This window comes from Penicillium concentricum (genome assembly GCF_028827145.1).
Source record: "Penicillium concentricum strain IBT 3081 chromosome Unknown utg000001l_segment0_segment0, whole genome shotgun sequence".
Taxonomy (NCBI): Eukaryota; Fungi; Ascomycota; class Eurotiomycetes; order Eurotiales; family Aspergillaceae; genus Penicillium; species Penicillium concentricum.
In genome coordinates this window covers 4,589,862-4,613,242 of record NW_026622754.1, presented here as the reverse complement: position 1 = coordinate 4,613,242, position 23,381 = coordinate 4,589,862, and the positions used below count along the sequence as shown (strand labels likewise).

General features: G+C 49.1%; 10 protein-coding genes across 10 annotated transcripts; 4 read left to right on the top strand and 6 right to left on the bottom strand.

Annotated features, from left to right (window-relative positions):
* Positions 1-104: 104 nt before the first annotated feature.
* Positions 105-2,210, top strand: N7517_001762 (guanine nucleotide exchange factor MON1; the record flags this gene model as incomplete). Its single annotated transcript, XM_056719492.1, has 5 exons — positions 105-696; positions 750-1,606; positions 1,665-1,846; positions 1,913-2,147; positions 2,202-2,210. The coding sequence occupies 5 exons, from the start codon at positions 105-107 to the stop codon at positions 2,208-2,210; spliced, it is 1,875 nt and encodes a 624-aa protein (XP_056583627.1).
* A 241-nt stretch (positions 2,211-2,451) lies between these two features.
* On the bottom strand, positions 2,452-4,291 carry N7517_001761 (proline iminopeptidase; the record flags this gene model as incomplete). Its single annotated transcript, XM_056719491.1, has 9 exons — positions 2,452-2,763; positions 2,826-2,922; positions 2,987-3,125; positions 3,180-3,200; positions 3,250-3,414; positions 3,467-3,552; positions 3,623-3,867; positions 3,924-4,177; positions 4,249-4,291. 9 exons carry the CDS (start codon positions 4,289-4,291, stop codon positions 2,452-2,454), a joined length of 1,362 nt encoding a protein of 453 aa, XP_056583626.1.
* Positions 4,292-4,795: 504 nt separating this feature from the next.
* N7517_001760 (Major facilitator superfamily domain general substrate transporter) lies at positions 4,796-6,903 on the bottom strand (the record flags this gene model as incomplete). Its single annotated transcript, XM_056719490.1, has 6 exons — positions 4,796-5,573; positions 5,629-5,985; positions 6,038-6,244; positions 6,301-6,424; positions 6,552-6,685; positions 6,743-6,903. The coding sequence occupies 6 exons, from the start codon at positions 6,901-6,903 to the stop codon at positions 4,796-4,798; spliced, it is 1,761 nt and encodes a 586-aa protein (XP_056583625.1).
* Positions 6,904-8,036: 1,133 nt separating this feature from the next.
* On the top strand, positions 8,037-9,518 carry N7517_001759 (pyridoxal phosphate-dependent decarboxylase family protein; the record flags this gene model as incomplete). Its single annotated transcript, XM_056719489.1, has 1 exon — positions 8,037-9,518. The coding sequence occupies one exon, from the start codon at positions 8,037-8,039 to the stop codon at positions 9,516-9,518; it is 1,482 nt and encodes a 493-aa protein (XP_056583624.1).
* Positions 9,519-9,614: 96 nt separating this feature from the next.
* N7517_001758 (putative Kelch repeats protein) lies at positions 9,615-11,746 on the bottom strand (the record flags this gene model as incomplete). Its single annotated transcript, XM_056719488.1, has 3 exons — positions 9,615-11,042; positions 11,098-11,243; positions 11,302-11,746. 3 exons carry the CDS (start codon positions 11,744-11,746, stop codon positions 9,615-9,617), a joined length of 2,019 nt encoding a protein of 672 aa, XP_056583623.1.
* A 355-nt stretch (positions 11,747-12,101) lies between these two features.
* Positions 12,102-16,792, top strand: N7517_001757 (uncharacterized protein; the record flags this gene model as incomplete). The annotated part of the gene is made up of 4 exons (XM_056719487.1): positions 12,102-12,420; positions 12,487-16,040; positions 16,102-16,180; positions 16,233-16,792. 4 exons carry the CDS (start codon positions 12,102-12,104, stop codon positions 16,790-16,792), a joined length of 4,512 nt encoding a protein of 1,503 aa, XP_056583622.1.
* A 230-nt stretch (positions 16,793-17,022) lies between these two features.
* On the bottom strand, positions 17,023-18,105 carry N7517_001756 (uncharacterized protein; the record flags this gene model as incomplete). The annotated part of the gene is made up of 2 exons (XM_056719486.1): positions 17,023-17,871; positions 17,920-18,105. 2 exons carry the CDS (start codon positions 18,103-18,105, stop codon positions 17,023-17,025), a joined length of 1,035 nt encoding a protein of 344 aa, XP_056583621.1.
* Positions 18,106-18,879: 774 nt separating this feature from the next.
* Positions 18,880-20,402, top strand: N7517_001755 (telomere maintenance protein PBP2; the record flags this gene model as incomplete). Its single annotated transcript, XM_056719485.1, has 3 exons — positions 18,880-19,116; positions 19,185-19,376; positions 19,437-20,402. 3 exons carry the CDS (start codon positions 18,880-18,882, stop codon positions 20,400-20,402), a joined length of 1,395 nt encoding a protein of 464 aa, XP_056583620.1.
* A 400-nt stretch (positions 20,403-20,802) lies between these two features.
* N7517_001754 (uncharacterized protein) lies at positions 20,803-21,577 on the bottom strand (the record flags this gene model as incomplete). Its single annotated transcript, XM_056719484.1, has 2 exons — positions 20,803-21,299; positions 21,391-21,577. 2 exons carry the CDS (start codon positions 21,575-21,577, stop codon positions 20,803-20,805), a joined length of 684 nt encoding a protein of 227 aa, XP_056583619.1.
* Positions 21,578-22,757: 1,180 nt separating this feature from the next.
* N7517_001753 (uncharacterized protein) lies at positions 22,758-23,117 on the bottom strand (the record flags this gene model as incomplete). Its single annotated transcript, XM_056719483.1, has 1 exon — positions 22,758-23,117. The coding sequence occupies one exon, from the start codon at positions 23,115-23,117 to the stop codon at positions 22,758-22,760; it is 360 nt and encodes a 119-aa protein (XP_056583618.1).
* Between the last annotated feature and the right edge of the window lie 264 nt (positions 23,118-23,381).

The window sequence follows — 23,381 nt, the reverse complement described above, 5'->3', positions numbered from 1 at the left end:
TCAAATCGGCAATCACAACTGATCAGTGATCCCCAATATTTGAAATAAAAAATGAGCATTTAATGGCCTGAAGACCCGCGACGAGCGACCGCGTCAAAAAGCGCATGCCCGCAGCGGGGATGAATACACAGCAAGACCCAAAGACCGACGGCCAACAGCCTGTCGAGACCTCCAAGCAACCGTATCTTTCCAGGTCATCAATCCCAGATTATGATGGGTGCAGTGACAGCTCAGAGGGAGAGCGACCACCTTTACCCCCGCGACCAAATACGTTGAGTCTATTGCACGATGAAACGGGTTCCCGGGCAGCTTTACAGGCAGAGGCAACGACGGCTATCTCACGGGCCGATATTGAGACACAATTACCTGAACATTCTGAGAGCGCCTACTCTACACTGGCTGTTCGCGGTCTAGCTCAGGGCCCAAAGGCAAGGGCGAGCCTCAGCCAGTTGGCGAGCGCGCGGGGCAGCGAAGCTGGTGACTCCGCTAGCATTAGAAGCTCAGTCCCCAATGGCGATTCCGGTGACGTTGAATCGCTGTTCATGGACTTCGCTGCTACAGCGCCCGGTAGCCAAAGACAAGAAGCTACAGGTCTACTTGACTTCCCTGAATTTGCGGCCGACGATATAGATGACGATGGAATTCTAAGCGAATTTGAAGCAGTTGGCGAGCTTAACGTGGAAGGTGATAACGAAGGTTTGGGTCAATAATCAATGGTATCTTGGTTTCATAATACTAACGCATATCAGACCTCCTACTTCAACGGTGGAAAGCAAAGCGCAAGCACTATGTGATCCTCTCCGCCGCTGGTAAGCCGATTTGGACGAGGCATGGTGACAGCGGCCTGATATCTGGCTATGTCGGGGTCATTCAGACCATTATTTCATTTTATGAAGAAGCAAGTGACCATCTGCGAGGCTTCTCCGCTGGTGACACTAGATTTGTTGTATTGACACGAGGATCTTTGCACCTTGTTGCAATCAGCCGTATGATGGAGAGCGACAACCAGCTCCGGCTTCAATTAGAAGCATTGTATATGCAGATCCTGTCTACATTAACATTGCCTTCTTTAACCCATCTTTTCTCTGTGCGGCCTTCTACTGATCTATCACGGCCCTTACAGGGTTCGGAGTCCCTTCTTTCATCTCTGGCAGATAGTTTCACGCGAGGGTCTCCATCGACGTTGCTGTCGGCTTTGGAGTGTCTGAAAATCCGCAAACAACACCGACAAGCCATCAACAATGCACTTCTGAAAACTAAAGCTAGTAGTCTTCTATACGGCTTGCTCGTGGCTGGCGGACGACTCGTCAGCGTTGTCCGACCGAAGAAGCACTCCTTACATCCAGGCGATCTACAGCTCTTATTCAACATGGTTTTTGAAGCCGACGGAGTTAAAGCTGGCGGTGGAGAAAGTTGGATTCCCGTTTGTTTGCCCGGCTTCAACAGCAGCGGTTATCTCTACATGTATGTGAGCTTTCTTGACATTCGCGACGACATCGAAAATAGTGCAGAGATCACCAAAGACGAGTCTGTTGCCATTGTTCTTATCAGTCCCGACAAAGAGGCTTTCTTTGAGATGCAAGGAATGCGTGATGCTCTTGTGGAGGTGAGATTGAATGGTTCTACGCGATTGATTGTGGCATCTGGTACTAATGATACAATAGCAAATGGAGAAAAACGGCAGTCTAAAGGAGATCAAAACGGCAATTGACAATGGCCGACCCGCGACTACTGATATAGTTCCTGGAACTGTGCTCCATCATTTCCTTTACAAATCGCGCGCCAACGTACAATTCACTATGTCATCGTATGCCCCTGAATTTTCCTCTGTTACTCGACGACGAAGGTGAGCAATATTCCCCTGCTATCTCTCGATGCTTGTAATATCAAATGATTCTGACTGTGTCTGCAGATTGATGTCGATGTACAACAACTTGCACTCGAGCATCCATGCCAAGAATACCCACGTCAAAGTTCATCACTGCGTTTCGCGGTCAGCCACTTCGTTTGGATGGGTAACCCCGGTATTCGAATTCTATTGTATTGCTGAGCCGAACACTAATCGAAATGCACTTGCCCAAAGCGCTAGCAAGATTGCTCAGTGGGTACAGCGTGAGGAAGAGAGGTTATTCATCATTGGCGGTGCGGTACGTACTTTCTCTCTCCATGGTTATTATAGCAACGCTGATCATATCAAACAGGTTTTCTGATATCCCTCGATACTTTCACACTCAGACAAAGAAGAAAGTTCTCTGTATATACTCTCTAGTGATTTATTATACCCAATACTACATCCGCGCCAACTCGACATATATATATGCTCCGTTGTAACGTATCTTAGTCTACCTCTACATCTCAAATCCTCTCGTAAATTTTACTGATTGATATTCTGAGTTCATCATGTTGCTATAATATCCATAATATGTACGAAATGAAAGACGCACGTGTGGACTAATCGATCGAGTCCTCTCTCAGGTTGAAGAGCTGACGCATGACCTCGCCCGACTTGCTGCGCAGCGCGTCGTGATACATGGTGTTGGTGATGAACTGCTTGGAGTTCTTGATCCTGGCAGCAGTGGCTGTGGCCAGATCAAAGTGAACATACATATCATCGATGTAGGTCGCAGCATAGACCGGGACCTTGTTCTTAGCCAGTTGAGCCTCGTCGTATAGGGCCGGCCATTCGTCTGTGTTAGCCAGGATTTCAGCTGCTTCCTTGAGCTCGGAGAGTTCCGAGTAGGAATCGAACATATCCTTGAAGACCTGCATGTGAGAATTGGTGTTAGATCTGTTAAAAGCATTAGGGACTAGGTTAAAATATTTACCATCTCGCCGGTGAAGTAGATCTCAGGCAGCGAGTCATTGATCTGGAATCGCGGGTTGCTGGCGCGCAAACGGTCTGCAGCCCAAAGCGACGGCTTTCTATATTCATTGTTAGACACGGATATGTTACGGAAAATGGACAGCACGGGGAGCTTATCATTACCCTTGGCAATAGATTGATTCATGCAGAATGGCATAAATGATATTTTTGTCCATACCGCCATTACCGTCAATCAGAGAAAGAGTCGGCAGAGTAAGGAATCCGAACATCTCCAAATCATTGGTGACTCTGACAACAATATCTAGACTCAGTTAGTATTTTTGCTGCGACCTTCACGAGACAAAGCAAATCTTACCGTGCAGACTATCAATACCACCTAGGTCGTGTTAGCTTTAATAGGCTGATTGTCGAATCGAGGGTCTTACCGTGGAACCCGAGCAAAATGCCCAGTTGCTGGAAGCGAGACGGAGTGAGCGATCCGGATGGCAATGTAACCTTGCTTTGGGTCAAGTGTTGCATGATATTCTTAACACGGTCCGCATCCTCGGGGTATTTCTCGTAGTAAGCCTCGTTTCTCTCCTTGACCTTCTCTGCTTTTGTGTCAGTGTCGCGAATAAACCGCGAGAAAACAGGGGAGCGCACCATAAGTCTTCGCATAGACAGCATCCGGGCCGTTGATAAGAGGGGGAAGGCCACCAGTAAGGAAAGCTTCTCTCAGGCCCTCCGGGCTGGAAGTTAAGAAGCATCAGCGGAATGTTCGAGATCCATGCATGCAGATCAGTGACTTTCAGCACATACAACTTTGACAGGTAAGTTACGGCACAGAAGCCACCGAAACTTTGTCCAAGGATACTCCACCGGCGCTGGTCAGCTGGATAGTCCTGTGTCAAAACACCACGAATGGCCTCGCAATCACGGACAATGCTGTCCGCACGGAAGTTCTTGAGATATTCAGCCTGCTTGATGGCATCTCCCTGGCGGGCAAGGGTTCCCGCTGTGAGAGTGGAACTGAGGCCAGTGCCTCGTTGATCCAGAAAGAGCACCTAGAGCATAGTTGAGCATCAATCTACAAGTTGGATGTGTAAAAGACATGACACACCTGATAACCCTTGCTGAGCATGAATTCAACCCAGGGGTAAGACTGCGGGGCACCACATCCAAAGCCAGGGCCACCTTGCAGGTAGACCAGCCAAGGAAGCTTACCCTCTTTGGCTTCCTTGCCCTCTTCCTTAGCAGGCTCAATAGGTTTGTTCAATCGACTGATGCTTCGTGCAAAGAGCCTCAGCGTGTCCCCAGCGGGCTTGTTGTAGTCCACAGGGACGTCGAAGAACAACTCGGAAACCCGAAGTTTGCCTGAATGGGGTTAAATTTGTTAGTTTCGAACCAGTGGACTAATTAATGACAATGGATAAGACGATAGAGACCTGAAACATTATGGAAACGTCGGTCGATCAGTTTTGCAGCCATCTTTGCGGGATGTTGATGCGGACTAAAATGAGGGCGCGTTGGCGATAAGCCGCTTTCACAGCCGCTTTGTGGAGAAGCGCACCATTTTTTTAGTCTGGGCCTTGTTGCTCACCTGCAATCATCCAGCCGAGCAAAAGAACATTTGTTTTTCTTTTGTCTACTTTGGTTTCATAAATCATTCACAAAGAGATGAGTAGCATATTGTATATATGACTAGGAAGACTTTCAAAATATACATTGGCTATACTACCAGTACTGTCTAGATTTATAATTATGTCTAGTGTCGAATACATGTATGTTGGACCCTATGCTCGATGTCTTCTTCATGATATATTCTCAAGAGATGTGCTTAAATTGGATTACATTTTAGTATGTGGGATGGATATACTGTAGCAAATTGACCTTGGCCTAACTGTTGAGCGAAAGAGTATTTAGTTATAACTTCTGCATCCTGTCCAAAAAAACGAAGCATTTCCAAAATAGAAAATAAAGAACTGGCCGTTTTCATCCTGAAGCCGTACTCGAGTGTTTGTTGGCCGCAAGCTGCCGGCCTGCCTTTAGTAGTAGTAAAGTCGCCGGTAGCTGAGCAGCCGCAAATCCGATCATGACCATGAGCTGCGTATTGAAACTGCTGGCGAAAACATTCTTCACATCGGCCTGTAGATGGGCAGGTAGAGTTTTTATCGTTCTCACGTTCTCAAGGAATAGATGCAGTTCGTGCGACGTCATAACACCCTGCAAACGCTGCGCTAGACGGCCATTTAATATATTAGATGCAATGGCAAGACCAATAGCACCGCCAAGAAAACGGAGTTGGACCACGGTGCCAGTGGCAATTGCTGCAACAAAAAGCGAAGGGCCAGTTAGTGTACCAGCCACCTTAATATCAGGAAGTTTCCCGGGAGAACACATACCCAGGTCTCTGTCCTCGACTATGTATGGTGTTGATAGTACCAAGATGCCCATTGTCAAACCCATTCCTGTTCCAGCAATGACTAGATAACCAATATCTGTTGCGTGGAAGCCTCTAGAGGTGGCAATGGTCGAGAGAAGCCCAATGCCGACAGTGTGGACTGTACAGCCCACGAGCAGAGTATAAATAAACGGGATGCGTCCCCTAGAGCTGGCAATATTGACAATCGCCGCTGCAATTGCCGCAATAGCGGAATACCCAATCAAATAGATACCGGCATCCAAAGGTGACTTGTCTAACAGAAGCTGGGCTTGCTGTGGAACATATACCAGAACGACGTTGTAAGGTGCGCCGATGACAAACGAAGAGCTGAAAGCGTGTCAGAAGAAGGTGCATAATAGTGGTAAGATTTAAATTGACCCACATAAGAATTCCTATCCACGGACGATCAAAAAGCCAACGCTTGGGAAATATGGGGTCTTTGCCCGGTATGCCAGAGATGTACCATTCCCAGGTAAAGAAAGCAATCCAGGAAAGTCCAGTGAGCACAAGGAGCGCAATCGCGTCTCTTGATGACCATGAGAATGCCAGGTTGGTTTCGTTCAAGACAGCGACTATTAAAAATGAGCCAGCCATCATCAACAGCGATCCCATTATATCCAGATTAGCAAATGAGCGATATGAGGCTCGTGTTCGAAATGAAGGAGTGTGCTGATCAAGGCCAAAGTTTTTGGGCATCGCAACGATGATAGCAACGATCGCAATAACGCACAGCGGTGCACTGGTGATTTAATTAGCATCATTTTCAACACAGATGCCGAGCATTCACATACTTGACAAGGAAGGTCCACCGCCAGGCTGAGCCTTCTGCAAGAGCACCCCCAATTATTGGGCCTATCAAAGATGCAAAAACAAGGCAGAATGACATGAGACTGCTGTAGGTTGGAAGCTTCGTTTTAGGAGCTATCTCGTAGATGCATAGAATTGTCAATGCGTATGCACCGGCGCCTCCAATTCCTTGGAGTGCTCGAAGTATTATGCTGCCTCGTAGTTAGTCTTTGGACAGAAAATGAGCGCAGAACTACGTTAGACCTACAGTTGATTGACTGTATGAGCACACCCACACCCAATGGAAAACGCGAGCAGAATAACAAGAGAAGCGATTGTGGTTTGTTTCCTGCCAACTATATCGCTGATTTTCGTCCACATTGCCATAGACCCTAGGACATTGTGACATCAGTAATGAGAGAGATACAGATGTAGGAAGGTATTTTCGGATACATATGTTTAGGGAGAAAAAAGCCAAAGTGAAAAGGAATGATTATAGAATCGCATTTTAGATCATACCTGTGTAGGTGGCCAGATATCCAGTAATAATCCAGCTTCTCTTCTCGAAGCCTTCCAGGTCATCTGTGATACTCGTGAGAGCCGAGCTTACAATTGTGACATCCAAATTAGAGAGGAAAAAGCCAATCAAAAGTCTGCAGATCATTAGTTTTCGTAATCCAAACCCATATGGCACTTGACTGAGCATATACCCTGTGGTGGTGAGCACCAGTCTCCATCCTGTCGGGTAAACGATTTCACTTCCTGGAGAAGGTGCTCTCTGTGCCGGCCCCTTTTCTTGGTTGCGCCCCCTAGCGCGGTCTTTATTGGCTTTATTCGAGGTCGGCTCTGCAAACTTGATATGGCTAGGCATGATTGTCGGCCTTTCAACGATAGGTGCTTCAGGAGTAGGTGAAGACTGAAGTGGCAGCCATTGTTGCATGAGAGAAAGTTTTGAACGTGACTGTCGATGTAGGACCAAGCCCCGCGTTATCTTCACCCCAGGGGCTTCATGTGGAACGCAGGAGACGCGCGATGATAGAATGTGGAATATTTACATGCATAAGAAGAGTGATCTGCGCCGATCATTGAACCTAGATACACCGGATTGGATATGGCTTGGCGTGGATTTGCTTTTCTGGGGCATGCGCGACTGAATTTGGAATTTTGAACTGCTTTTTTTGGGTCTTTTTCTCCGTCTTTTGGACAACGACATGGTCTGGAAAAGGCCATGGCCTTGATCATAGGCATTGGTCCCACTCATTTTATTTTCGTTATCCGAGACAGATTCTCCTTGCTCAGGGCCGACAATGTACCCCTGGAATAGGCATACATGATATACAAGATAAGGTTGTTCAATCTCGTCAAGTAAGGACTTGTGCACTGCCGTAGATTCGGAGAGTAACGGAAACTTGTGCTGACCAACAAATAGGTGAAGTCAAGATGAAATATCTGCCCTGTACCTTCTTCTCGAACTTGACAGGATAATGAGGCGCAATTAACATCAAATAAGATGCCAGGGGCAATACGAAAAAAAAGGGCCTGGTGAGGGTGAGAAACTGGGTAGAATCAGCCCTGGAGATGACCTGGACAGTACTCCGTACATCCCCCAAAGAGAGGTCACAGACAAACTCGGTCGGCGCCTGAGGCAAGCAAATATCACCACTCTATGGGCATCTCGAGTATTGGCCTCCATCTCCTGCCATTACCTTCTCGAAGACTTCCAAGGTTATAAGATCACATGTTATCACACGCTATCACAGCTTCGGATCGGACTCCGGATTCCAATTGCCCCACTCATCCCGCTCTTTAGGCTTCCAACGTTACCTCTGAGCGTGTCTTCCAATGTTTGTTTAGATCTTTCTCTAGGTGCTTATATATGTAAGATCTGTTTTTGGGAGGTACAGCCGAACCTTATAGGGAGCCTCAAATTTCCAAATCCCGAAATCCCGGCATTGGTATAAGTTGGCGAGACTATTTGATTCTCTCAAGACACACATATCCGTCATGCAGACAGAATTCCAACAAGGTCTATGGAAGGCTGCCCAGGGCCCGTGGGAGTCGGCCGTTCTCCCTAGTGCCCAGAATCTAGCGCGAGCTAGAGCTTCTCTCCCCGCGACACTTCCAGATACAGGATCCAGTCTCGAATCTGTCCAGCGACACATTGTCGACGATATTGTCCCGGCATTCAACGGAGGAAGCTTAAGTGCCAACTACTATGGCTTCATCACTGGCGGAACTACCCCGGCAGCGCTCTTCGCGGACAACGTTGTATCTGTTTACGACCAGAACGTCCAGGTGCATCTCCCAAATCACTCGATTGTCACCGATGTAGAGTACAACGCACTTGGTCTCCTTTTGGATCTCTTCCGACTAGAGCGTTCTGAGTGGCATAATGGAACATTCACTACTGGTGCCACGGGGAGCAATATCCTCGGCCTAGCATGTGGGCGCGAATTTGTTTTGCAAAAGGCGGCGGAGAGACAAGGCTGTCATCTCCAGAGTGTTGGTGAAGAGGGCCTATTTGAGGTATTGAACGCACTGGGTCTTTCTGGAGTGCAAGTTTTATCAACACTGCCACACTCGTCCGTCGTGAAAGCCGCTGGTGTGCTAGGCATCGGTCGTTCCAACGTACACAACATCTGCCGAGCCGACGACCCGCTCCGCTTTGATATTGATAAGCTTGAAAAAGAACTTGCGAGAACAGACAAGGTCAGCATTGTCGCGATATCTTGTGGGGAGGTCAATACTGGTCGGTTTGCAACAAGCGGTGAGGATTTGAGAGAAATTCGCCAGCTGTGCGACAAGTACGGAGCCTGGATGCATGCCGATGGAGCATTCGGAATATTTGCCCGTGTTTTTGATGATAGCCCGGAGTTTGCAACAGTCAAGAAGGGTTGCGAAGGAATAGAACTGGTTGATTCGATTACCGGTGACGGCCACAAGCTTCTCAACGTTCCCTACGACTGTGGCTTTTTCTTTACTCGACACCCGAATGTGGCATCGCAAGTATTCCAAAATGCAAATGCAGCCTACTTGACTGCTGGAAGCTCCGATGGCCCTTCCATCCCCTCGCCTTTGAACATTGGAATTGAAAACTCACGAAGGTTCAGAGCATTGCCGGTGTATGCATCGCTGTTGTCGTATGGCAGGTCTGGATATCAAGAAATGCTGGAGCGTCAGACAAGACTTGCCCGGAAAATCTACGGATGGGTCTTCGAGCATTCTGCGTATACAGCTTTACCAGAAGCATCGTCTAAATCTGAGCTGCTTAATCAGACCTTTATGTCTGTTTTGTTGCGCGCAAATGATGAGAGCTTGAACCGCGAGCTAGGAAGCAAGATTAACGAGAGTTCGCGAATGTTCGTCTCCGGTACTAGCTGGGATGGATCCCCTGCTTGCCGCATTGCAATTTCGAATTGGCGAGTTGATGTCGAGCGAGACTTTGCGCTGGTGACAGACGTGTTGGCAAAGGTTGCTCAGGGCTAGGGGAATATTAATACGTGGACACAAGAAGAGCAGACTTAGAATCTCAAAAATAGGACATTCAATGCATAAATTCTTTTGACATATTTATAGAGGGTATCAGCGGCGACGACCAGCTCCTCCCGAATTTTCCGTACGGTCAGCCATGCTAACAACCTCTCCAATACCCGCTTCCTCTTGCTCATCTTCCAGAGCCATGACCTCCTCTCGGCTATCCCACCACTTTTCTTCGGACATAGAGAAAGCTGCCTTGCGCAGTTCCTTGATTGTCTTGTCACCGGACTGTTCCCTCTCCTTGGCAATTTCCATCACAATATTTTGCCATTCTTCAGAAGTGCGACTGAAGAACTCTCGCAAGCTCTCGAACGGCCGAGGCAAAGGTCGGCTGTCATTGACAATCTGCTCTTCCTCAACTTCGAGTTGTTCCATGTCCTTGGTAACAGATGGCACCGTCACATCTGTCGGGGCAGGCGAAGCAGCATCAATAGACATCGCTTCAGCGTCAGCATCATCTTCTTCGTCCATTTCATCATCGTCGTCTTCATCATCCATGTCTTCGTCACTGTCTTCGGCCTCGTTCAAGAGGTTCCAGTTCTCGGGCTCCCTGTAGAATATCTCCTTGACGCCGTCCAGTTTGACCAGATCAATGGAATACATATCGTCGAAAGTGAACTCTCGATCACCCTTCTCAAAAGTACCACCAAAGATGAACAGGGTATCATCTTGTACTGCTAGCTGGGCATTGAATCGCTGGTGGGGCATTTCAAAGCGAACAACTGAGGGCTTTGCGGGCTCCACAGGCTCCTCGGGTTGGGGCGTGCTTATTTCCATATCGTCGTCATCTTCATCTCGAATTCCGACTTTAGCTTCAAGGGCTCTAAGGTTTGCCAAAAGCTCTTCCTCGTCCGCCTTGCCCCTATTTTTAGACTTGGCATTTTGGTTTGCCTGCTGCTTTTTGCCGGGTGCGCGAGCACGTCGCAGAGTCAACGGGAAGAAACGGTTTCTGTCGGTGGTCCAAGCAAATAGGGTATTGAAGAACTCGCTGTCAATGCCCTCCTCAGTCAGTTCCACGTCGTGGACACCGCCAAACATGATTCCACGGCCCTTGTGGTATGCCATGGTGGTGCCAACACGGGGCGGATTGGGCGTATTAGCGGGCTTCTTTCGTCGCTCCCATCGGACTGTAGGCGCCGCTGACGATGGTGCCTCAGGTGCAGGGGGTGTGATTCTCAGGAACCAAGTATCTTGGTGAACCATGGGCCGGAGAGCCATCTTCTGGGGGCCACTACCTTTTCCTTGCTTACCACCACCCGCAGCTGCCTTCACTCGGGAGTAGCCTCCGTAGAGAACAGCTCCAGTCTCGTGTGGTAGCAGGGAGAATGATGAGCGAGGATCGGGCTTTTGGGAAGCAAGAGTCAACGTGGGGTTGGACCAGGTATACTGATTGCAATCATAGATCCACAGGTCCTGCAAGTACTTAGTCTGCTGGGAGGTATCTTGGAATCCACCGAAGAGGATGATGTAGTTCTGTCTTGGTATTAGCTCTATTATGAAAGACTGATGCCGAAATCGAAAAATTTACCTTGAAATAGGTCATCCGGTGACCACTTCTAGCGGGAGGACCTTTGCCTTTAGACTCGAGGCGGGTCCATTCTCTTGTGGCTGTGTCTAGGTGCCAAAAATCATTGTAGTGATAGAACGTGCCTTGCTTCGGCGACGAGAACTCTCCTGCTGATAGTTAGTTTCTGCACAAACAATTTCAACATATCAAGCAAGACAATGTTACCTCCAAACATATAGATGCCTCCGGAGTTTCCTCCCCGACACCAGGCATGGCCACTTCGAGGAAGGGGAGTGTTAGGACTAGTCACTTCTCTCCATTCACCGCGATCAATCAAATAGACGAAAAGATTATTGAAGAAAGTGGCATGCGTTCCGTCAAAGTACTCTCCACCGTAAAGCAACAGCTCATTTCGGTTCGACGGAGATGCTAGCACGGTTGAAGATGATCGTGGTACAGGCGGCTCGGAAGGAACTTCAGTGACCTTCAAGAACTTGGCTTGTTCTTCGGCGTACTGGGCCAGAATGGCATCCAGGTCTGCGTCTTCAGCATCGCTGTCTGCATCTTTACCCTTGGCTTTGGATCTCTTTTCTTTCTGTGCGGTCTTCTTTGTCTGTTTCGCTGCTACACGGTCCTTGTGCTCGGCGGACTTCTTATTCTTTTTAGCCATTTTGGCTCAATGTTGGATACAGGTGAGTTTTCGCGATCTGCTTTTCGTGGGGCAAAAATTATGCCTTTCCCCACACTGAATTGCCCCCCCTCTATACATCTACGTCTGTAGGTGTGTTGCTTGCACCACTAGAATTTGTACAAATATAACCTTTGTAAATATAAGAACATGCAATAATAATGAAAAATTGTATACAAGTTTTATCTTTTGTGTCCAATTTGACCGTGTAACTTTCAGTTGAACGTACTTGCTGCCATATATCGATTTGTTTGACCGCTCACGTGCCGACGCGTCCATATCGGTTTCGCGATTGTCCCCATTGCTCCAACGACGGCCATGACAGCAATAGGCCCCCATGACGAAGAATAACTTAGCAACTCATCTCAAATGGTTGATAACCCAAGGGAAACCTCTCCACCTTCCTCTGGCTCAAACAAGCTTGCCTGAACGCAACAATCACGTATTGCAGCAAGCGATTTTCCCCACCGACGAATTCACGACCCTCGATGATATCCTTGAAGACGTGGAGGATGAGACCGACGCTTCAATGGCTAGATTGCTACCCCAATCGGCGAGCAAGCCTCGAATACTGAGCCGACACGACGCGGTCCCCACCAGTACTCCGTCAACTACAAAGAAACGGGCTTCGCCGAAACAATCAAGCATAGCTCGCGGTATGTGCCCGAGTATGACGAATCTTGTGGGAATCATTAGACTGACACAACCTGCACGATGATCAGAGTCCTTCCGAGAACCACCATTATCATCATACAAACCTGCCCGGCAAAAGTCAACTCCATTGCGACCAGACACTTTCCACGCGTCTGGACGCGATGATATTGAATCGATTGATCTAACAGGGGAGCTTGATCGATCTATACTATCATCCTCGGACACTATCCCGGCTGTTGAGCCGCGCATATCATGGGCAGAAGAAAGCACACCATGCGGAACTCGTGAGAAACGCGGCAAAAAGCGCAAAAGTGACGAATACACGTCCGATCTTCTTTCCCCATCGAAACATGCGGCGAAAGTGCGAACTCCCTCGAAATCGGCTCGACCTCCCACCGCTAGAGACATTGTATCGGAACAGCCCACAATCCCACGCCAGACAGCTCAAACAACTAAAACAAACACCCCAAGCGCGGTGAAACGACCTGACAATCATTCACCTGTTGCCCCACGGAGCCATGTGAAACGAGTGATTGCGGATTCAGATGATGATGATGATGAGGGTCTCTTTGACGACTGGGTCGACAATGAAGATCCCGCGGATGAGATGATCCTGGATGCGGAGGAGAGTCTGTACCCAATACTCCCCGAGATGAGTCCAGCGGCGGACGAGAAAAAGATCGAGATCAAGCATTCGCGATTGGGATCTACGCCCAAAGCAGCGTTTCCAACAGCACAACCGTCAACTCAGTCGAAGAAAAGGGCAGTTACTGAAGACCCTATTCCGTCAACACCTTGGTCGAAGCCGTCCAACTCGCAGGAAAAGGATCCGGATCTTTTGAAGTTTTTGGCCCTTGGAAACCATGCTTTTGGGCATGCAATCTCCAAATTGAGGTCTACTCTGCAGAAGAATTCTGAGATAGTTTATCAGCAGGCCATGGAGGGTCAGCCAGTCCCAGAATTGATCGCTGAGAACAAGACACTTGTCGCTCAGATTGAGATGATTGAATTGCTGCAAAAGCATCAAAACACACACAAGGGCAGTGTTTCTCGTAAGCAAGACCTGAAGCAAAACCTGATACGTGTGATCTCCCAAGGTCTAGACCCCACGACTATGCCAGAAGAGCTTGCGCAGAGTCGAGCAGTCGAGGCAGAGTTGGAGCAAACCGAAAAAGAGATCTGTCAGCTTCTATCCCAAGCCAACATCCTTGAGTTGACACACGATTGTCCATCCGACCCTCCTCCCATAAAACATACTCAGCCTACCTTCGAAGCTCACGCAGTCACACGGGAGCCCCCTCTTTTCTCTTCTTCGCGGGCCGACTTGAACTCAGAATTCTGTGGCCAACAACGTTTACCTCCAACAAGTTCTAGAAAAATCAAAGAGACACATCGGCCGGATAGCTATGAAAACTCCATTTCTCGGAATATGGGCTCCCCACCATTGGATTCTATGGACCTTGATGAGTTCGACTGGAATGTCAGCGACGATGAGATATTAGAGGCGGCAGGGGACTTCGATGGTGCTCATCAGATATCCGCTCGCGAGCAAGCTAGTCAAACCCGCAAGGTTTTTGCAGAGACGTCTGGAAACGTCCCCAAGGCCCCCGTCCCGAAGAAGTCGCCCGGTCATAGCGCCTTTTGGTCAAATCATCCATGGTCTCAGGAAGTAAGGAAAGTGTTGAAAGATCGATTCCACCTCCGCGGATTCCGACCCAATCAGCTTGAAGCCATTGATGCAACACTTGCCGGCAAAGATACTTTCATTCTCATGCCTACTGGAGGAGGAAAGTCGCTATGTTATCAATTACCTTCTGTGGTTACGGGCGGACGCACCACGGGAGTGACGATCGTGATATCTCCATTGCTGAGTCTGATGGAGGATCAGGTATCACACCTCCGGAAACTGAACGTTAAGGCCTTTATGGTTAATGGCGACACCGACCAAGCGGAAAAATCCTGGATCATGAGCCAGCTCTCAAATGCAGGTGGCGAGGGGATGGAGGTCCTGTACATCACTCCTGAGATGCTCAGTAAAAGCCAAGCCTTGATCAGAGCCCTTGAGAAGCTTCATCGAGGAAACAGACTCGCACGTCTGGTCATCGACGAGGCCCACTGCGTCAGTCAATGGGGACACGATTTCCGACCTGACTATAAAGAGCTGGGAGAGGTTCGAGCCAGGTTCCCTGGTGTACCGGTTATGGCCCTCACAGCTACCGCCACTGAGAATGTCAAAGTTGATGTGATGCACAACCTCAAAATCACCGATTGTGAAGTGTTCTTGCAGAGTTTCAACCGTCCCAATCTCACCTACGAGGTACGGCCGAAGGGAAAGAATGATGAAGTTTTGGCCAGCATGGCAGAAACCATTACAAGCTCGTACCGGAATCAGTGTGGAATTATCTACTGCCTTTCGCGAAAGACTTGCGACAAAGTTGCAGAGGATCTACGGGAAAAGTATCGCCTCAAGGCACTTTCTTATCATGCGGGTATGGCATCAAAGGCAAAATCGGAAGCTCAAAGCAAATGGCAGCTGGGCCGAGTACATATTATCGTTGCCACCATTGCATTCGGAATGGGAATTGACAAGGCCGATGTGCGATTCGTCATGCACCACAGTATCCCAAAGAGTCTCGAGGGGTATTATCAAGAAACCGGTCGTGCTGGTCGAGACGGCAAGCGTTCTGGCTGCTATCTTTACTACGGCTACAAAGACACAGCAACTTTGAAGCGGATGATTGACGCAGGAGATGGCAATGGTCAGCAAAAAGGCCGTCAAAAACAGATGTTGCGAAATGTGGTTCAATTTTGTGAGAATCGCAGTGATTGCAGACGAGTGCAAGTCCTCGCCTATTTTGCGGAATACTTCCGCCGAGAGGACTGCAACAACACTTGTGATAACTGCAAGTCTGGTTTGATGTTTGAGCTTCATGACTTTACTGAGCAGGCATCCTGGGCTATCAAGATTGTGCGACAATTTCAGAACGCGCAGGAGAAGGTGACTGTGCTCTACTGCTGTGACATACTTCGTGGAGACTGCAAACGGCCTAAAGCTCCAGAGCATCGCAAGATGCCGGGGTATGGAAAAGGATCTGACCTCGACCGTGCAGCAGCCGAACGCCTGTTCTACCGGCTGCTGGGTGAAGACGCATTGGCCGAAGACAACGTGATCAATAAAAGTGATTTTGCTGTTCAGTATCTTATTCTTGGCCGCCGTGCAGCAGAGTATGAAAGTGGCCAGCGGCAAATGAAACTACAGGTTCGCGCCTCTCCGAATAGTAAGGCTAAAGCCAAGAGCAAGCCCTCGGGTGCCGCGCAGAAGAAAAAGTCTGGCAATTCCGGTAGCGATCCTCAGTCCACCATGGTCTCTTCTCCAGTGCAAGCTGCGCAAGACCGCCGCCTTGACCGTTATCAATATACCGGCGCTCCAGCCGCACATCCCTCGGCCGGTGAGGATAGTGATGGCTTTGAACCGATTCGAACCACCGGCAAGTCTCGCCGCGCAAATACACGTGAGATGGGTCCTCCAATCACTAGCGATCAGAAGTTGGATCGACTTGATCATATGCATCGTGTAGTCGTGGAGGACTTCCAAGAGCATGCCAAAATCATGCTTCAAGACGTGAGTAATCTCCATAGTTGACTATTGGTACACACCATCAAGAAACTGACAATTGCTATAGCTTGTTGTTAAGAAGGGACTTCGGTGCCAGCCGTTTTCTGACCAGGTGCTACGTGATATGGGAATATCCTTCCCGAAAAGTAAATATTCATTCTTCGATGACATTGGAAGACCTCACTAACAACGAAATAGATCTCACTGAGCTTTCTGCGATCCCGGGCATCGACCAAGATAAGGTGCAACGCTACGGCCGGCAGATTCTGGGGCTGGTTGATAATGCAAAGCGGCGCTACCTGGAAATGACACAAGAAGCAGAGACCAGCGGCGTTGTTCCGGATCCCAACCACCATAACGTCATCAATCTCAGCAGCAGCGATGAGTATAGTGACGACGACTTGTTCGTGGATGAGGTTTCCGCCTTCAATCTGGACAATCCCGTCTCGACCGCACCAAATAATACAGGCGAAAATATCACAAGCCGCTACTTCCCTCCAGCAGGATCTCCGGGTTATGACTCTGGTGACGACTGGGAATCCGGCCCTGCGCCTTCTGGCCCCAAGAGTCGCAAGCGCCAGCCTGCCAGTGGCAAACGACCAGCACGACGGAAGCAAGGCTCCACTGGCAGCTGGAAGGGCAAAGGCGCGCGATCAAAAGCAAAATCCGGCGATCGTTCTACAAGCCAGTCATCTGCGCCGCGAAAGAACGCCAGGGCCAAAACCCCCAAGTCTACGATTGGAATGATGCCTATTTGATGTCTTGTTATTGTTCTTCCCCGCCTTTTGTCGGGATGTTTATGATTGATCTGGCGTTTACACAAGCATCTCTAGGTGTTTTTTCACGGTTTACAGGGAGTCATCCAGGGTGGTTCTTAGGTACAGGCTGGTATTTGACATGTTTACAAGACTAGGATATAAGAAGATACATGTACACATCCACGAATTAATAATACCATATTTTCACTCAATCGTGGAAACCTCCACATTCAATTCCCTAGTGAGCGACCAAAATCAATCAGTCGAAGCCGCCGTGCATCTCGAGGGTGAAACTGCGCGACCTTGGCTCTTACGAGGAACCTTGAAGATGCCGAATCGCGCCCCAAATCGATGTAGGAGTTAGCCTCCAACATTGCGTCGAGGAGACCATGCATCTCCTTTGCAGCTGCCTCCCTCTTGTTTGTGGAAGACTCGTCCGCGTTGCGTTTCATAAACTTATCGATCCGCTGCTGTGATCCGTCTTCCGTGTCTGCCAGCTCCTTCTGTTTCTTGGGCTTGCCGTGTGCCGTATAACCTGCTTTCAGCATAGCATCCGACACCTCGAAATCATCGCCCACAGTCGGGCCGCCCAGATCCTCAGCAGCAAGCATTGGAGCAAGAGTCTCATCGATGAACTTATCCAATGAGAGCTTGAGGCTCGCGGACGTGCGATCCAGTTCTTTATTTTGTTTTTTCTGCAGGGCAAGCTGCTCGCGTGCCACCTGTGATGGAGTCTGCTCTTCCTTTCTCATGTTCGCATTGCGGATTCTCTGAATCCGCTCTCGGAGTCCGCTTGCGATTGATTGAGAATCGCGTAGGTTGGCCTCTTCGACTCGCAGGCGCTCGCGATCCACAGACAGCTGTTCGGCGGTCATTGTGACAGAGACCTTGTTGTCTTGAACAAGCCGTGCAGTTTCTTCTATAGCTAGAAGTGATGGCAACACCGAGTCTGTTGCTGGGAGCTCATCGCTGGACTTGAGAAGCGAGTCGTATGCTTTCTTGGCCCGTCGGGCTTGAGAAACACGGGCCCAGGAATCGGTGCCCGTTTCTGTTAGGTCAAGGGAATTGAGCTCCCGCAACTATAACACGTATCAGACAAGGCATTCTACCATAATGAGATAACATACCTTGTTCAATTCATCCTGCTGGCGCTTGACTTGCTCTTGAAGTCCTTGCAAGGTTGCATCTAAACGTCGCGTGTAGACATGCAATGCAGTCGCACTGAGAGGCTCTTTTGCCGCCTCATACTCTGCTTCTTGGCGTTTTTGTGCGAATTTCTGGATCTTCTGCACGGTTTGGTCTGTGATATCCATGCTTATTGAGTAACGCGAAATTCAAATATTTCCTTCTAGAAGTAACAAGAATATTTTTAAATATTGTCATTTAGACCTGTAAAATGTCTGAAGCCTTAAGAGGCAATCAAAATATTGGAACACGAGACGAGATGCATCACGCCCACGCACGTCATGTGACCAAGCTTCGCGCCCTCGACTTCCCCCATCGTCAACTTCACCTCTTCTCCTTAATCACCGGGATTTCATTTCATCACCTTCATCAATTTCCTTGTTCTTGCCTTTCTTGGCCTTTTTACCAGGTTTTCGTCAATCAAGCTATTAACTCGTCGATTTCGAGTTTAGCCCACACCCTTGACCTAAGATTCAGACGTTATCGGAGGCTACAGTGTGGTACAGCAGGCAACGGTTTCTGGCGCTTGATATCTTACTTGCCTCATTTCCTATTTCCCATCGCATTCACCCAAGGATCCCATTTTCACCCTTTCTGCTTTCTTATCCCATTCGAGCATCTCGGCAACCCCCCGTGAAGCTTCCCCGGTCGTGACAGCAAGCCCTCTCACACTTGAATCTACACTTCCTCCCGTCTTACATCGGCACTCCCTCAGTACCACCTTTCCTTCACAGCCTCTCCAATCTTCTCAAAGCACCAATCTCCCCTTCAGATCGCCAGCACCAGCACCTTCCGTGGGAATTTCTGGTGTACATAAAACGATCATAAAAGAAGATTTCATTCTTGACACCTTTCCGATTTCACTTGTAAGTGAAAACAAACAGCAGCACAGACTATTCAAGATGTCGGCTTCTCCATCCAACCTTCAATCGACCAAGCGTCCTCTCGAGGACCCTTCGTCGCCCTCCGGCCCCAATGACCAGCCTGAGGCCAAGCGCCCAGCGCTGGACAAAGTAGTCAAGAGCGATGCCGAGGCGGAAACAGATGTATCCAGTAGCCAGGTTCCTGCTGTCGAAGATGCCAAGGATACCCAGGGAGATACCGTGGTTCCCGATGCGCCCAATGGCAAGGGTCTCCCTGTCGACACCCAACCCATCCAATCAACAGCTTCCCAGGCCGACCGAGCTGGCTCTGACCAACCCCCCAGGACGAGTCGAGCTGGGTTCATATTCGTGCTGTGATCTCCAGCCCGGAGGCAGCCACCGTGATTGGAAAGGGAGGTGAGAACGTGTCCCAGATTCGTCGTCTGTCCGGTGCCAAGTGCACTGTCAGTGATTATTCTCGTGGTGCAGTGGAGCGTATCCTGACCGTCAGCGGTCCCCAGGATGCCGCTGCCAAGGTGAGTCATCTCATTCAATTGGCTTGTTAAGAAAATTCGATTGCTAATGACAAACATCAGGCGTTTGGTTTAATCATCCGTACCCTTAACAATGAACCCCTTGAGGCCCCTTCCACAGCCCAGTCCAAGACGTACCCTCTGCGTTTGCTAATTCCTCACATTCTAATCGGATCCATCATCGGCAAGGGTGGTAGCCGCATTCGCGAGATCCAGGAGGCCTCCGGCGCTCGCCTGAACGCCTCAGATGCTTGTCTCCCTCTGTCCACCGAACGGTCCCTTGTCATCCTCGGTGTTGCGGATGCTGTCCACATCGCTACCTACTATGTCGCCGTCACCTTGGTCGAGCAGCTGTCTGAACGTTACGGCGGTCCCGCAGCTTCGGCATATGCCACTCGCAGCGGTGGTCCTGCCGGTGCTGTCCCGGGTGGTATGCAGGTTGTGCCGTACGTTCCTCAACCCGCCGGTGGCCAATATGGCCACCCCGAGACCTTCAAGCGTCACCCTCACTCCAACCGTGCCGGTGCCGGTGCATTCGGTGTTCCCTACCTGCCCGGTCAGCCAGCTCCTGCTCCTGTCCCTCAGACTCCGATGCACTTCCCCGCCGCTCCCCATGCTCCTTACGGCGGCGCAGGACCCCACCAGCCCGCTCCCTACGTTGGCGGTCCTCAGCAGCCGACTCCTGGCCGTGGACCTCCAACTGCCCCTGCTCCTGTGGGCGGCGCCATGCCCGGTCAGCCACTGACTCAGCAGATCTATATCCCCAACGACATGGTTGGCGCCATCATCGGCAAGGGTGGTGCTAAAATTAACGAGATACGCCATCTCAGCGGCAGTGTCATCAAGATCAACGAGCCCCAGGAGAGCAGCAACGAGCGTCTGGTTACTATTACTGGTACCGCGGAGTGCAACCAGATGGCTCTGTACATGCTCTATTCCCGACTTGGTTCGTATTCCCCTTCCCAGGATGAAGATTCTTGTGCCCAGGTTCTAACGGATGGACCAGAGAGTGAGAAACACCGGATCTAAGTCTAGCAGCGCAAACTACTACGCTTGCTATGAGAGTCGCGGGGTTTCTGCCCAAAAGTCTACGGTGGTTAATGAAGTATCTTTTTCTTTGCCTTCGATTTCTCTCAGGGTGTTATTCCTTTATTCCTTTTACTTTCTTGTTGTATCTTATTCCAAGGCGTGTGATTTGATTTTTTTTTTTTGCCTTTCTAATAACAATTCCCGCAATTATCCCTTTGAATCAAGTAGCCCTTTCCCATTCCACTACCTGCTCTAATTACCACCGACATTCTATGATCCACGCAACACAGCTCAAATTACATCCAAGCCCCCAACACTAATCCACGGCGCCTCGCTCTCATTTCTTTTTTCTCTTTTCCTCTTTCCGCTATTATTCCTACCTCCTTGGAACACCTAACCCTCAAATCTTTTGAAAACTAACATGTTTCATCTCCAAACCAGGAATAGGCGGCAGCATCTTCTCCCTTAAAGGTGCAATACTCTCAACAAACTTGTCTGTCGCCTTGACCTTAAGATGCGTCTCTATACTATCCCAACCAATAGCGAGGAGGTGCGCGAAAGCTTCCCCAGTCGGACTCTTTTCATGCGGCAGCTTACTCGGCCGGTCGACATGCCCCATCGACCACGACCGCGGCCCCGCTGACTGTGCCAGTTGCTCAACCAACGCAGTGCGGAAGTTGATCAAGTCCGCATTGACCTTCCTTGCTGCTAGCACTTCGAGGTCGCTTGGGAACAACAGCGTACACAGCTCAGTCACGGGGTTTTTGGTTAGGGTTTCTGTGCTGGAGAGTGGTGGGCTAAACGTGACGCGAAGTGACGACGGCGGCTGGAGATTGTCTAGGGCCAGGAATGGGTCGAGCAATCGGATGTTTACTGAGCTGCGGGCGTCGGTCCATTCTGTTGGTTTGGTTAGGCCGTAGCTTGTAGGTTTGTAGGGAGGTGGGTATATTGTAGTTTGAGGGTTGTTTCTGGGGGATACTGAACTCACCTACAACCCAGACGATAGTGTCTTCATCTTCGGAAGTGCGTCCCCAGGATGAGTTCTCATGGCCGCTTTGCTGTTGGGTCGCGCGGAAGATCTTCAGTAGAGCATCGCCTTCCTCGCTGGATGGATCTTCGGGCTTGACGGAAGATTTGACGCGGAAAAAGATTACCTGACTAACGTTGTGAGACATGATGGGTTGATGCTTTTCCTAATGATAGTGTAGTTGAGAGAGACATCAAAATACAGATGGCTGATGTCACGGGATGATGTCACTTATAGAATCCCAATTAGGAAAATACCTTTGCACCTTTGCACCTTCCTTGTATAGTTATCTAGGTAGTATCTTCCTTAGAATCATGGAGTACTTGGGTTTTCCCTTCATCTCTTCTTCTCTCTCTTTTCGTCTCTTTCCTCAATACCATGCAATCATACATCATCCATCATGATGTCCGGCTTATCTCTCCCATTCAAACTTACAGCAATTCAACTGTACTTCATCACTCTCCTTTCAATCTGGCTCGTCTGTCCTAGCCTCACATACAGCCTCGTGAAATGGATGGTCTTCTGGGAATCTGTGGGCTTCCTCATGCTGTTCCATTTGATCGCTTTCGGGCTCTTGATCGTGTGGCTTCTCATCTTGTCCCAAACTGAAACCATGGCTCATTTAATACCTGTGTACTACCATTGGTTGTGGACGCTGGTGCACTCTCAAATCCAACGATTCCCACATCGTTATCGCCTTGCCTGAGCATGGATGCCGTCCGAATGCGTCTGGTCCCTTGGTGAAATCAAACCCACGTGGTGGAAACCTCCTGGCTGCGCAGTGGGAAATACTCCGCAAGTTGATGCGGATTGCGATTTTGTTCTCGCAACCTGATTTAGGTTAAGAAGGTGCAGAGTATACCCTCATGACCTGTGATCTCTGCTTCTCTGACACTCTAGGTCCTTTTACGTTTGGTACTTGGCTAATCTATCCGCTATAGCTATCTTGTTGATATTGAGATTCGGTTTCTTTTCAACCAAATGGCATTTCCTGACACTGGTGGTGGTTCAACTTTGTCGAGCCAGAATCGCAGACTGTGGAATTTGATCAAAATATGGATCCCATAAACTGGGACTTACGGTTGAGGTGTTATTGGTTACTTATGCAAATCTACGTCTTTGCTGGGTGTCTTGTTCCTTTTTCTCGTTTTAACATAGCTGCTTGATTCATCTATCGGATACCCTCAGAGAACCCTTTCGACTACACACCTCCACATACCTCTCGCCTCAGTCCCCTCAGTCCGATACAAGGATAGTCCGACTGCTTATGCGGCCTTTTTGGATGTCTTTTTGGCGGTCTTCTCACACAGAACTATTTCCTCGTCAAACTAAAGGAAAAGCAATTCCCGGTCAAGCTGAGCCTCATGCGCGCGGATTTTTCTGAGCCACCAGAGTGCCAGGGTCTCAGCCTGAGCCATAAAATCATTGAAGTTCTCATCCTTAGCGAATTCAACAACTGGTAACGAGAGACAGAAGTGTCGCTGGTAATGCTGTGCAGAAGTGAAGATACCAGTATTGTGGTTTTGAATCTGCTGAACCACAAACTCCATCAGCTGCTCGTCACTATGGGTATGTCTCATTGCTTCGGGGAAATCTATAGTAATCCAAAGAGCGGCGACGTCCTCGGGGTCCACCATACGCTCGGAGTTCACTATGAAAGGACACCTATCAAACGCGCGTGCTGGCATTTTGCTGGTAGATGAAATAGGGCTAAGGAAAGTTTTGGCTGGAAATATATTTGGAGGGTTGCTAGTGGTGCCAATGGTTTTGATATAGACTCGAGGAAATCGGCCTTTTATATGAGTTCTACGTCGTGAGCTAGAACAAAGACGTTTTGGCATTTATTATACAATGGCTTTCTATAGCTATATCTATGTCTTTGATGAACAATCCTTGGAGCTAATTATGTTCTATCTCGAGGTGTAAGGATGTGCGTTCACTTTGCCTTTGTT